The 11,584-nt window shown below is 54.6% G+C and overlaps 2 protein-coding genes across 3 annotated transcripts; one reads left to right on the top strand and one right to left on the bottom strand.

Moving 5' to 3' along the window:
- The first annotated feature begins 902 nt into the window (after positions 1-902).
- Positions 903-6,949, top strand: oit3 (oncoprotein induced transcript 3). The gene is made up of 9 exons (XM_018738190.2): positions 903-1,221; positions 2,307-2,681; positions 2,935-3,045; positions 3,342-3,464; positions 3,643-3,765; positions 4,031-4,191; positions 4,703-5,115; positions 5,617-5,716; positions 5,800-6,949. Exons 1-9 carry the CDS (start codon positions 1,164-1,166, stop codon positions 5,962-5,964), a joined length of 1,629 nt encoding a protein of 542 aa, XP_018593706.2. The 5' UTR covers positions 903-1,163; the 3' UTR covers positions 5,965-6,949.
- Positions 6,950-7,089: 140 nt separating this feature from the next.
- pla2g12b (phospholipase A2, group XIIB) lies at positions 7,090-11,381 on the bottom strand. Of its 2 annotated transcripts, none has more exons than XM_029254322.1 (4): positions 10,764-11,381; positions 8,672-8,760; positions 8,342-8,507; positions 7,090-8,183 (listed from the first exon to the last, which is right to left on the bottom strand). In XM_029254322.1, the coding sequence occupies exons 1-4, from the start codon at positions 11,074-11,076 to the stop codon at positions 8,065-8,067; spliced, it is 687 nt and encodes a 228-aa protein (XP_029110155.1). In that variant the 5' UTR covers positions 11,077-11,381; the 3' UTR covers positions 7,090-8,064. The 2 variants fall into 2 exon arrangements, with proteins under 2 accessions (XP_029110155.1, XP_018593704.2); XM_018738188.2 differs by having other exon boundaries at positions 8,684-8,760; positions 10,764-11,380.
- Positions 11,382-11,584: the final 203 nt, after the last annotated feature.

Raw genomic sequence — 11,584 nt, 5'->3', positions numbered from 1 at the left:
CCTTTTTTTAGTACAATACGCCTCTTCTGAGGTCAGCGATTTATTTTCGGCCGAGACCGGGAGCTGAGCGTTCCGTTTAAACCCCAGATCTTTTGGGTAACGCTTCCATTAGTCGGTGGTGTTCGGCCCACTTCATCTATTCGAGACAAAGAGGGAACGAGGAAGGTCCGCGCAAAGTAATCGTGAAGTAAGTCTGGCACGTTCCAGTTCATTTCATCTAATGGCCCTTTATTGACTCGGGACGCAATTAATTTAAATCACCGGGGGGGGAGGAGAAGGGGGGAAAAAAAAAATCTTGGTTGCTTAAGGTGCCATCTAAATTGAAACTGCAAAGCTTATTAAGATTTGTACATTAAATAAATTAGCCCATTTGTTCTAGCAAAAGTGACGCTTCACTTTGTGCCCCATTGTGACACGAAGAGCTCGGACTGCTGCGTTTACGCTCACCCTGCTTCAAGTTGTTGGTGAGCATCTATTGATGGGTGGCAAACCCCCTAGTGACCCCGGCCACAGATGGGTCGTGCTCAGTTGAGTTCACTCCCCATTCGATGATTGTGTCCTTCCGGGAATTCTGTGGAAAAGGGGCGAAGGAGCCGAGAGACATCCTGGAGTTTGCATGGAAAGAAAATGGAGATATGGAAAGTTCTGGGTTGCAGAGAGACCGTCATATGTGAATTTTGGCGGATGGCTCTTGGTTTGCTGGAGGGGAACTAAGAAGGAAGGAGTGAAAGGTCAACAGGCTAGATGTTAAATAGCGGAAGGATGTGGTGCGCGCAGCTGAGAGTGGGACGGTAAGAGAAGGACCTCTGAGCTGGAGCGCATGAAGAGCCCAGGATCGCGGTGCCTCGTGTCATCCCAGGAAAAGACCTACTCTGTGAATAATGGGACGATTGTCATGTCGCTGGGCGAAGGGGGGGGCATCCGCAAAGAGCCTTCCAGCCCTGGCGGTCAAGCCCTTGTCCCAGCCTCGCTTTCCTGCTTGAAGATAAGAGTCTGTCCTATTAAAAGGAAGCCCTGTTTTCCTCAGCCGGTCCAGAGAGTCCGAGCCCACCGGAACAGCGGACCGGACGGACGGCTGCTCTGCTACCTGAGACTCGGTGCGATTCCGCTTGACTTCCACTTGCACCCTGACTTCTGCTCCTGTGTCTTCCATCAGCCCAGATATGCTGTTGCTGCTCCTCACCCTCCTCCTCCAGGATGCCAACCAAGGAGAGGCCGTAGGTGAGTTACTCGGACGCCTGTTCCGGAACCCTCTACGTTCTGCGAGTTCTACGCGGGCGGATTCGACAGGTTCGTCGGCTCGGTGACGAAGAAGTAGAAGTAGAGCTCCGCTTATATGCAGAAGAGAGGTTTGAGTATTGAGCATAGTCACGTTACCCAAATTTGAGTATAATGAGGACAAAGATGTTGGTTTCTCACGCGCGGCGTCTCCGAGTACTTGCGCTTCCACCGGTTCTCCGCCGCCGAGTACCTGCTAATGAGAAGTTTACAGACTGCGGCAGCAGCCGTTCCTGCCGTCTCTCTCACTCCCGCACACGCTCCTCCTCGCCGCTGCGTTTCTCTGGCTCCCGAGCCGCTCGGATCGTACCGCTTGATCTCAGCCGCCTGTCACAGAGGCGTCTTGGCAGCGCTTTCCAGCGGAAGGGATCTCTCCGCACCCGCTTCTCCCTGCCGACAGCCTGTGATTAACTCTCGCTTGTCGTCAGATCATTTCTCATCTCCCCCCTCCCATCTGTCTCTGTGCCTGTATCCAGGCTTCGTTCTGCCACTTAATTAGGTTGTGCCGTGGGCGTGGGCGGGGGGCTGTCGATTGTTGTCTGCACTTTACTCCTTTGGCCCCGCCGAGTCTTTTCCGTCACCGTGGCGATCGACAGCATCACGGCGCCGCATTTCCACCCGTGTCCTTCGCACGCAGGACAGACGTTGTTTTGCCGCTGCCTGATCTGCCTGCTTTTGATGAGGCCGTTCGGTTTAGGGAAGGAGCTAGTCTGGGGAAATAAAGCGTAATTCTGTCGAATCTTCTCGCGCGGGAAAGGAGCCCTCGTACATCCTCGGTGTAAAACTCTGCTGTCGGCAGCACAGCGGGAGCAGGACTTTATTATCCGTTGATCAATACGACTAGTTATGATCTTGGATCAAAAGTAAATCCCGAACCGTGACAAACTGAGCGACTGATGTTTCAGCTTTCATTTGAAACCCTCCGAGTAGTTAAGGTGGAAGTGAAGTGGCAAACGCCCTATGACCCTTGTTACAATGAGCGTGTGAGTAAGAAGTGTTACGTTACGCTGCACCACCCCGCGAACCAGAGCCGGACCCCTGCTCGGCCTACATCAGCCTCAACGAGCCGTGGAGGAACACGGACCACCACGTGAACCACTCGGTGGGCGTACCCCTGTGCGACAACCACGTGAACGGCGAGTGGTACCGCTTCACGGGCATGGCGGGCGACGCCATGCCCACCTTCTGCATAGCGGAGAACCACTGCGGCACCCACGCGCCCATCTGGCTCGACGGAACCCACCCGCAGCCGAGCGACGGCGTCGTCACGCTGCCCGCCTGCGCCAGCTTCAACGACAACTGCTGCCAGTGGAACGCCACAGTGGACGTCAAGGCCTGCGCGGGGGGGTATTACGTGTACCGCCTGCCGCGCCCCACCGTGTGCTTCCACGTCTACTGTGGACGTGAGTGTCACGCACTCGCTCTCTCTCTATCTGTCCCCCCTCTGTCTCTGTCTCTTCTTGTCTGTGCTTGTGTCGTGCTCCCCAGGTGCACAAGCCTTTCTTTGCAATAGGCTCCAGGTTTCGGGCCTTTCCACCTCTCAGGCTTTGCGTCGATGAAGGACGTGTGGCCCGAGCCCGAGAGCCTTTCCGATTCTCGTTTCTCTGGCATTCGTCCCGAAAGCGTCTCTCTTTCCGTCTTTCCTTCGTTCTCCAGATTTCTACGACATCTGTGACGAGGTGGAGTGCGCGACCCCGGACTGCCAGGGCTTGGAGTGCCGATGTGGCACCGGAACCACCTTGGGCCCCGATGGACAGACCTGCTTGGGTGAGAAAGGAGCAGAGAAATGCTAGTGAAGCAGTATGGGAGGAAACGGGAGCACCTGGAGCTGAGAGATGTGATTGTACTCGACGTGAAGCTAGCGAAGCTGGCATCGCACCGCGATCAGAGAACGGAAGGATTGATGCGACAAAGGGTTGTGGCCTTCGGGGGGAGAGAATGAAAGTGACAAGCATGACGGGCAGCGATCTTGCTTGCGAGAAGCCAGTCGCTATTCCCTCCATGGCCTACGTGGCTCACACTTGTGTTCTGTGTGTGTGCGTGTGTGTGCCCCCCTGCCCCAGATCTCAACGAGTGCGAGCGCAACAATGGGGGCTGCGCGGAGGTGTGCGTCAACACCAAGGGCTCCCGTCGCTGCGATTGCGGTCCGGGGAAAGTGCTGGCGCAGGACGGGCAGAGCTGCGAAGGTGAGCTCATCGCTGTTGCGTCACTTGAGGTGACGTCGCTGCCCTTTATCTCCCCTGTCGGCGTGCGTCAAATCCGGGGAACCGCCGCCGAGAGCCGGCTTCCGGCAACCGTACCGCATTTCCGTGATCTCGAACCTTGGCTCTTTGGTTTTGCGACTCCGCTTCCTCTCGTCCCTAGAGATCCAGGGCTGCCACAGTAACAACGGAGGCTGCAGCCACGGCTGCTCCGTGCTGCGGGATTCCTACCGGTGCCACTGTCCGCGGGGTCTCGCGCTGGGAGACGACGGGCGTACCTGCCAGGGTGAGGGTGGAGAGTGCGCCCGTGTCTGCGTGTGTGTGTTGAAGAGAGGGAAATTAATAGAGTATGTGTGCGCGTGAGTGTGTGTGTAGGTATTCAGCAGCGGGAAAGGTCAGGTGTTTGTCTGCGCTAGAAAGCGTGCGTTTGTGGGACGTGTTGCCATTTAGATGCGCGCGAGTGAAGACGCTCCGTGGACCGTGTGACAAGATTTTTGTCCGAGGACAACCGGGCGCTTGCGATGAGGATTCTTTCTGCGTTGCGTCCTCAGTGCCGGTGCAGTGCCACTCGGGCTCCATCGAGGTGTCCGTGCCCAAGGAGCTGGTGGGGGGCCTCGAGCTCTTCCTGTCCAACTCCTCTTGCCGTGGGATCTCCAACGGCACCCACGTCAACCTGAACTTCAGCCTCAAGACCTGCGGCACTGTGCTGCAGGTGAGTCCAGCCTCTGAGAGGAACGGTCTGGGTTCGGGTCCATCCGGGACTCTCGGCACCTATGGCGTCTACCGTCGCTGGTCTCCCCAGAATCTGGAAAACAATCTAGATCCTCTAATGCTGCAGCGGTGGCATAATAAGGTGGAGGTTGCCACGCACACACGTTGTCTGAAACCGCTTGCCCCATTTGGGGTCGCGGCGAACCGGAGCCTAACCCGGCAACGCAGGGCATAAGGCCGGAGGGGAAGGGGACACATCCAGGACGGGACCGCCCGTCCACAGCAAGGCATCCCAAGCGGGACTCGAACCCGCCGGAGAGCGGGACCCGGTCAAACCTGCCGCGCCCCCCTCGTGGGGTTGCCAGTCCAAACTTACCGACTGTACCGCGTATTTCCACAACCTTGAATCTCTGTCCTCTGTGTTTTAGGTGCAGCTGTTACATTTGACTGGTTTGAGTGAGGTGTCAGGGACTTGACCCCAGTTTCCCTCCCCTCTTGCGTGATGGCCGCAGGTGACCGATGACAGAATCGTGGGGACCAACCTGGTGACCGGCTTGCCCCGGTCCAGCCCCAGCAGCAGCGGCGACGTCATCGTTCGGACGAGCAAGCTGGTGCTGCCGGTGACCTGCGAGTTCCCGCGCAGCTACGAGGTGTCGGACGGCTACGTGCCCAACCCGCGGGGCGCCACCTTGGAGCTGGCGGGCCGCAGCGCCGGCGTCTTCCCTTTCAGTTTGGAGCTCTTCAAGGGCGCCGACTTCTCCGAGCCGTACCGCGCGCCGCCGCAGCTCCGGCTCCGCGACTCCCTCTTCTTTGGCGTGGAGCCCCGGGAGCGGGTGGATGGCCTCGCCGCCTTGGTGGAGAGCTGCTTCGCTACGCCGAGCCCCAGGACGGACGAGGTGCTGAAATACTACCTCATCAAAGACGGGTGAGGGCCGCGATCGGCCGCTTACGACCTCGGCGGCGGGGAGGGCTGGCTTCGCGGGCCCGAGCTCCTCAAACGGAGGAGCACGTGGGCAATGAAGGCAAGAGCCGGTCCGAATGTCTTGCGCTGCCGCAGCGATGGGATTTACCTCGCGTTAGCATACTTGCAAAAGGCTGTGTATTGAGATCATCTCAGGCCCTCGAATCTCATCTCCTCTGCGATGGAGAGACTGCGGAAGAGGAGCCGTTCCCGGTCGGCCGAGTCGTCGAGCGCCATCGCGCTACGCGATCGCGCAAATGTTAACGGGGCTCTCGAACGTGACCCAGCTGACAATAATAAGAGAGCTGGGCTTTGCTAGTCTGGAGGTGCGACGCTAGCAGCGTGTCCACGTTGAGCGCGGGGCAGGAGGGACGTGTGCAGGAGAGTCGTCGTGGAGGACGTGCGGTTTGTCGATGACATGACCCACCGCGTCTCGCTCTCTTTCCGTTCCCGCTCTCTCCGCAGATGTATCTCCGATGAGACGGTGAAGCAGTATAACTCCAAGGACCAGCTCTCCAAACACTTCCAAGTGCCGGTCTTTAAGTTTGTGGGCAACGACAACGGGGTGAGTTTGTCCTTTCGCTCTGCGCGACGTCGGCGCGCGAGTAACGAGTTCCTGACGGTCCGTCCGTCCGTCCGTCTCTACAGGAGGTGTTCCTGCACTGTCGGGTGCTGGTGTGCGGGGAGGGCGAGAGCGACTCCCGGTGCTCTCGGGGCTGTCAGAGACGGCTGCGCCGACAGGTGCGGAGCGACAAGTACCAGGAGCAGCGCATCCTCTCCGGGGGTCCCATCCGTATCCTACCGGACCCGTGAGAGCAACACCTGTCCAGGCTGCCCTCTGTGAACTTTCCATTTCCGCTTTCTCTTTCTCTCACTCACACCCACACACAAACTCACACTCGAGAGTATCGTTCTCAAGCTGATGCATATTACTATTACTCTTTGTATCGTTATTATCGTTTCTATAATTATTATTATTATTATTGTGTTTTCTCGCTGCAGCCTATCATTTGATCCCCAATATTTCACAGCGGCAGTTCAGGCCAAGTACCTCACTCTAGGGTATTAGAGCAGGGATTTGAAGCCCGTGTCCAGCGAGAAGCGTAAAGCTTTACCCCGGTAAGGGTGCGGCGCAAACACACTGTCTCTCTCAGGAGCCTCCAGGAGGAAGCAGTTACTTGTCGTCATTCTCTCATACGTTCCGTCATCTCCGGCTGTTCAATCCGTGCACATTTTGCACAAGTATGTACTCGCGTCGGCTGACCGACAGGTTTGTTCCGGACAGTTTAGCGAGAGCGGCGGCTCGTTCCTCCGCACGAGACGAGAAACCTCGACGCCGCTCGGTCCTTCTTCGCGCCGCACTCGCTTTGCTTCCGCCGCCGCCAAGTTTGACATTACCTTGCGTGAACGTAAAACATAATGTGCCAATATATATTAAAGTATTCCTGTTTTGTGCATGTATGTAAAGTAAAATTGAGAACACGAAGCTTCGTGTGAAACGCTTAACTGCATTTAAAAAGACTGGGTTATTGGTCAGAGTTTGTTACATACTCTAGAAACACTGTAGTGTATGCATATTTGCTATAAAATTTTTTCACCTATCAATAAAGCCACTCTGTAAACTGTTGCCCCTGTGAGTTCACCTGCAGTCGTGTGTTTTGAAAGCCAGTCGCTCGTAATTTGGTAGCCAAGTAGACAGTCGAATGTTTGGGCCATTTTATTTCATGTGGAATTTTTACAAGAAATTAAAATGCACCGTAGTTTTTCATGAACCATATTTGGGGGTTGGGGGGGGGGGGGGGGGGGGGGAGGAAGCTGAGCATCAAAAAGCTGCCTTTCTCCATGGGAAGAGTTTGGCGAGGCCGTGGAGAAAGGGAGCTTTCAAAGGGTTTACAGTTCAATTTTTAAGAGACAAATCAATAAATTAAAGCACTGTTATTGCTCTCAAATAAATCTTAACAATACTTTCGTACACGTTTACATCATGTTATGTTGCCAAAAAAAAAAAAGACGTACCGTGGAATAAAGTGCTGGAATAATCCCCATCCCATGTGTTTTACATGCTGTTGGTTTAGACTTCGGGCAATTTGCAGTGCGGCTCTAGATATGTTTGCAAAGTTGGCATCATGATGCTAAGAACAAAATAACCCCTTTGAATGTACCGGTTTTACAGAATTGTTTGCTTTGTGCAAAGCTCCGTTTGACTTCCGAAGAAGTGTTGGAAGTGAAGTCGCCCTAAAATGTCCACGAATTAGGCTAATAATGAGACGCGCCGAGAGGATGGTTACGTGCAACTCGGTGCCCGTGTATCTACGCAGCAACTGTGCAGCGGAAACTTGGAAAATGCAAGTTGTGTCGGGGCTCAGGCCGCAGCGATTGTGTGTTGATCTGTTGCTACGGTTACCAAAGCACCTGTACTAGTTGTCCCCCACACTGCAAAGGCCATCTTGTTTGAAGGGTTTAATGTGTGCGCGCGCACACAAAATGTGTTTTGTGAGGTTGTCAAAGTGCACGCTCTAGACTACCACCCCTGCTGGGACTCGAACCTGCAACCTTTGGGTTACAAGGCTGGTGTCTCCAGTTGATCTGCTTGAGCAGTGCTGTAGTGTTCCTCGGCTCTGCGGTTCTTTGCTTATTTTGGGTACCGTTGGTTCCGGCTTGCGCCGTTCCCGATACGGGTTCCGGGGCCACGTCGTCGTCTCGGCGTGAGCCCGGATCCTGAGCTGCGGCTGTTTGGACTGTGTCTTTCTGTGTTTTTTTTCCCCCCTCCCCTCTCATCGCGCTGCCTCCTTAGCTGCATTTCTTGGTTCATGATGTCTACTGGTTCCAGAGTTGCGATACGTTGATCCGCGTTCTTCCCGGCCTCCGCGGATCCGGGCTTCGCCGAGCGCGGTAGGTGAGCTCAGAGCCTCGCTACAGCTCATCCTTCTCCTCCCCTTCGCAGAAGCATGCTGCCCTCTGGCTATTCATGTAGGGTCTGCAGCCAAGTGTCCAAACGGCATTGTACAGCGTATCAGCCAGAGTCTCGCAAGCTACGGGGGAGGTATTAGAAGGACACGTTGAGAACAGACGCGAGCAAAAGTAATGGCTTTGCTGGCTTTCGGCTCTGTGCGTCCATGTGGAAGAAGCAGAAGCGGATGCCTGTAGCGTCGGGATGCTAGAGGGGGGACGACGGAGAACGGCGTCTCACCTTCGACCTTCGAGACGAAGCCCAGACTCCGCTTGAGGTCGGAGCAGATTCCGTGAAGGCACCAGCGGAACTTGGAGTCGCAGCGGTACTTGTTGGAGCCGCAGGTGTCGTAGCACGCGTCCAGCTGGTTGCAGCACTTGGTCATGGCCGGGATCCCCGCGTCCAGCTGTCGGACGGTCGGAGAGGAACGGTTACGCGCGTCCGGAGATGCTCGGCTGCGTGCGTTATTTTGCTGGGCGTTTTTTAGACGGTTGTAGGAATTCTGTTACATGTGTGGGTTTTCAGCTAATATGTGCGCACGCATGCATGTAGGCTCCTTTAGTTACATACACTTTGCGGTACCTGGTAGCCCAGCAGAGAGAGGCTGCATCCGTTGGGTTCGGGGCTCTTGTAGTCGGGACGCGCCAGAGGAGCCTTTCCTGCGAGACGGAGACGGGTTCTGCTATAGTACACGAAGCTTTCGTTACTTTCGAAGCATCAAAGAATATGTTCCGTTCCGGATGTGAACCGAAAAGTGATATAAAGGCCCGAGTCCCTTTGTCTTCTTAATGTTCTATTCTTCCTTAAATGTCAAATTCTGACTCGATTTGTATTAAGTCAAGTTTGTATTCGTACAGGATGGCGACCAGAGAACCTAACGTGCTCAGTAATGCGGCAATTTTAGTTGACATTTAACGTTCGCAATAATGTTTAAGGCGGCAGAATTCTTGTCCTGTCTCCACTCGCTTGGGATTTCGGTACCAGACTTAATCGTTAACATCGTCACAGGAGAGGAGCCTGTCCTGCTGACATTATCACGTGTAGCCATTGTCACGATATTGAGTGGTATCGAATCGTTACCGGTGTAAAAACCAACATTGCAGACTTTAGTACTTATTCCTGTTTGACTGTCATGTAGCTGGTAATTATTTACTGTAGCAATTCAGGGTCAGTACCTTGCTGAAAGTGGGATTCAAACCTGCAACCTTTGGGCCCGAAGGCAGCAGCTCTAACCGCCACTTTACCGGCTGCCCTACGACAACGGCGAGCGGCGTGAAGGACCAGCTAGGGAGCGTTAGTTGTAGTTTACATATGATGATGTATTATATGTAAAGTCTGTCCCGACTCGCTGTCAAAGTCACCGTCTCCATCGTAGCCAGAAAGGCCAAAGATACAAAGTCTGTCGGCAATAACGTAGAACCGCTGCGCTACATCACTCGGTAACTGCTCCCGAGACACTTGATAATGTCAAGTGTTGTAGTTATTACTGTTGCTGTTGTGAATTGGTTTCACGGTAAATAATTTAATTCACCCTTTTTTTTTAATGCCCCCCCCCCCCCCCCTTTCAGAATGTGTCACGCCGTCGAGACGCGATGAGACGATGGGTAAGGGGGCAACCGAGGTGTCGCGAGCTCTGCTGGCTGCACTTTGTTTGTTCTTCCCAGTGATCACTGGACCAGTGGCGCCACCGCAGACCCCCCGCCCCCCTCCACCCCCCGTGGCTGTACCGCTAAGCGACGTGCCGTTAACATTTGTACGGACAGTATTGTCCAGCACGACAAATATTGATGTTAACCGTAACCCTTTTGTCCAAGTGACTTATAATGTTAGGTTTGTGTACCAGGGTACTTAGGATTTACCCATCTATACAGCACCATTATTTACAGTGCTCGAGGGCAGAGCAGCAACAGCAGGAGGATTTAAACCGGAAACTTCATTTTAAGACAATGGTTCTAACAAACTGTCTGCTAACAAAGTGTAACTTTGCTTTTACTGTCAGCAGGATCACAACTGCAAATGAGGATCAAGGGGCAACGGGGCATAAAATGAGTTAATAGCATAACATACGGAGTGTGAGGAAAGGCATCGTTTTAGCGATGCGAATGTATGGCATACCGGCCGGGCATCCCGGTACCCTTGAGCGAGGTACTTAGCCTGATTTGCTCCAGTAAAACTACCCAGCTGTATAAATAGGTAAATAATGGTAAATTAACACTGTGTGTCACTTCGGAGAAAAGCATCAACCCAGTGAGTGAATAAGTGGATAGTGTCTTCAGAGCCAGTAATGAGTCCCTCATATGAAGGACAGGCAGAAGAAAGTACTCCGATATCGAACGCTTTAGAAGAACCGTTTGAGATGTACGGCAGGGTTTGGAGCATAAACCTAATTCCGTTCACCTCGGCTCGGAGCGCGAATCGCGTACGCCCGGGTACGTAGGCCCGAGCTTACAATGTAACCCTACTTTTGTACCGTTCTGTAGGGGAATTCATGTAATGCACAGCAGGACTTGTAGGTTAGAGACCAAGTAGAAATGTTTGCTGCTAATTTGTCCGAGAGCTGCAGAGCACCGGAGAGCACCGCTTTCTTTTCCGCATATTCCGTAGTTGTGCCGTCGTGTTTAAATGGCTTTGACTGGCACACGGTCACGCCCTCTGTTCCTACCGTATCGGCAGCGGTACTGGCACACGCCGTTGCGGCCGCCCATCAGCTCCACCACGGAATCGAAATACCCGTTGACGGCCTGGAAGCCGTCGCGGACGGCGTTCAGGCCCCAGCCGGAGTCCTCCGCGCCGGCTTTGGTGGGCGCGGGGTCGGCCTCCTGGCCGAGGGCCGCCGCGGGCGCCCCGGTGAGGCACAGCAGGAGCAGGAGCGGGACGAAGGCGTGGGCGCCGGGTCCCATGTTGCGGTGAGAGACGGGTCCAGGGAGTCGAGGCCCGGCGGAGCTGCCGATCGGCAGAGTGCGCAGGGATTTCATATGGTGTCCCGGTGCTGCGAGTCAGACTTTGACCGGTGACTGCATCACGCAAACAGTGCAGATTCTGAGTGGAGGGGCAAAGGTCGTCTCCTCTGTCTCACGGGAGGGAATCCTCTCTTTCCTCAGCCACCTCTTCATAGCAGTGCCTTTCCCTTTCACCTCTGCTTCTTCCCTACCGCACGGTGGCTCTTTGTGGTGGCACTCGCCGGTATCGAATCCGCGTTCCCGATGTTACAGTCGCGTCTCGAGCGCAACCCTTGTGCTGCCGGAGGAGTCCTGACCCCCGCTCCCCTCGGTGCTCGTAGCGCCACGTAAGCTGCCATCGCAAATCTGGAGATGGCTACGTTTCAGTGTCTCAAGAGAACAACGTGCTGTACTCATCTCCAGTTATGTCGATAAGGAACAAACTCCCTTTCTGATTGTGGAACCCATGACCAGTGTTACCTGGGGTCACTTGCGCGATTACTCCTCTCGTTGAATACGCACTTAGTTACCGTTACACTGCTCG

Source organism: Scleropages formosus, chromosome 8, assembly GCF_900964775.1.
Source record: "Scleropages formosus chromosome 8, fSclFor1.1, whole genome shotgun sequence".
NCBI classification, from domain to species: domain Eukaryota; kingdom Metazoa; phylum Chordata; class Actinopteri; order Osteoglossiformes; family Osteoglossidae; genus Scleropages; species Scleropages formosus.
Note: the sequence above shows the minus strand (reverse complement) of the source record. Positions and strands in the feature narration are given on the sequence as shown.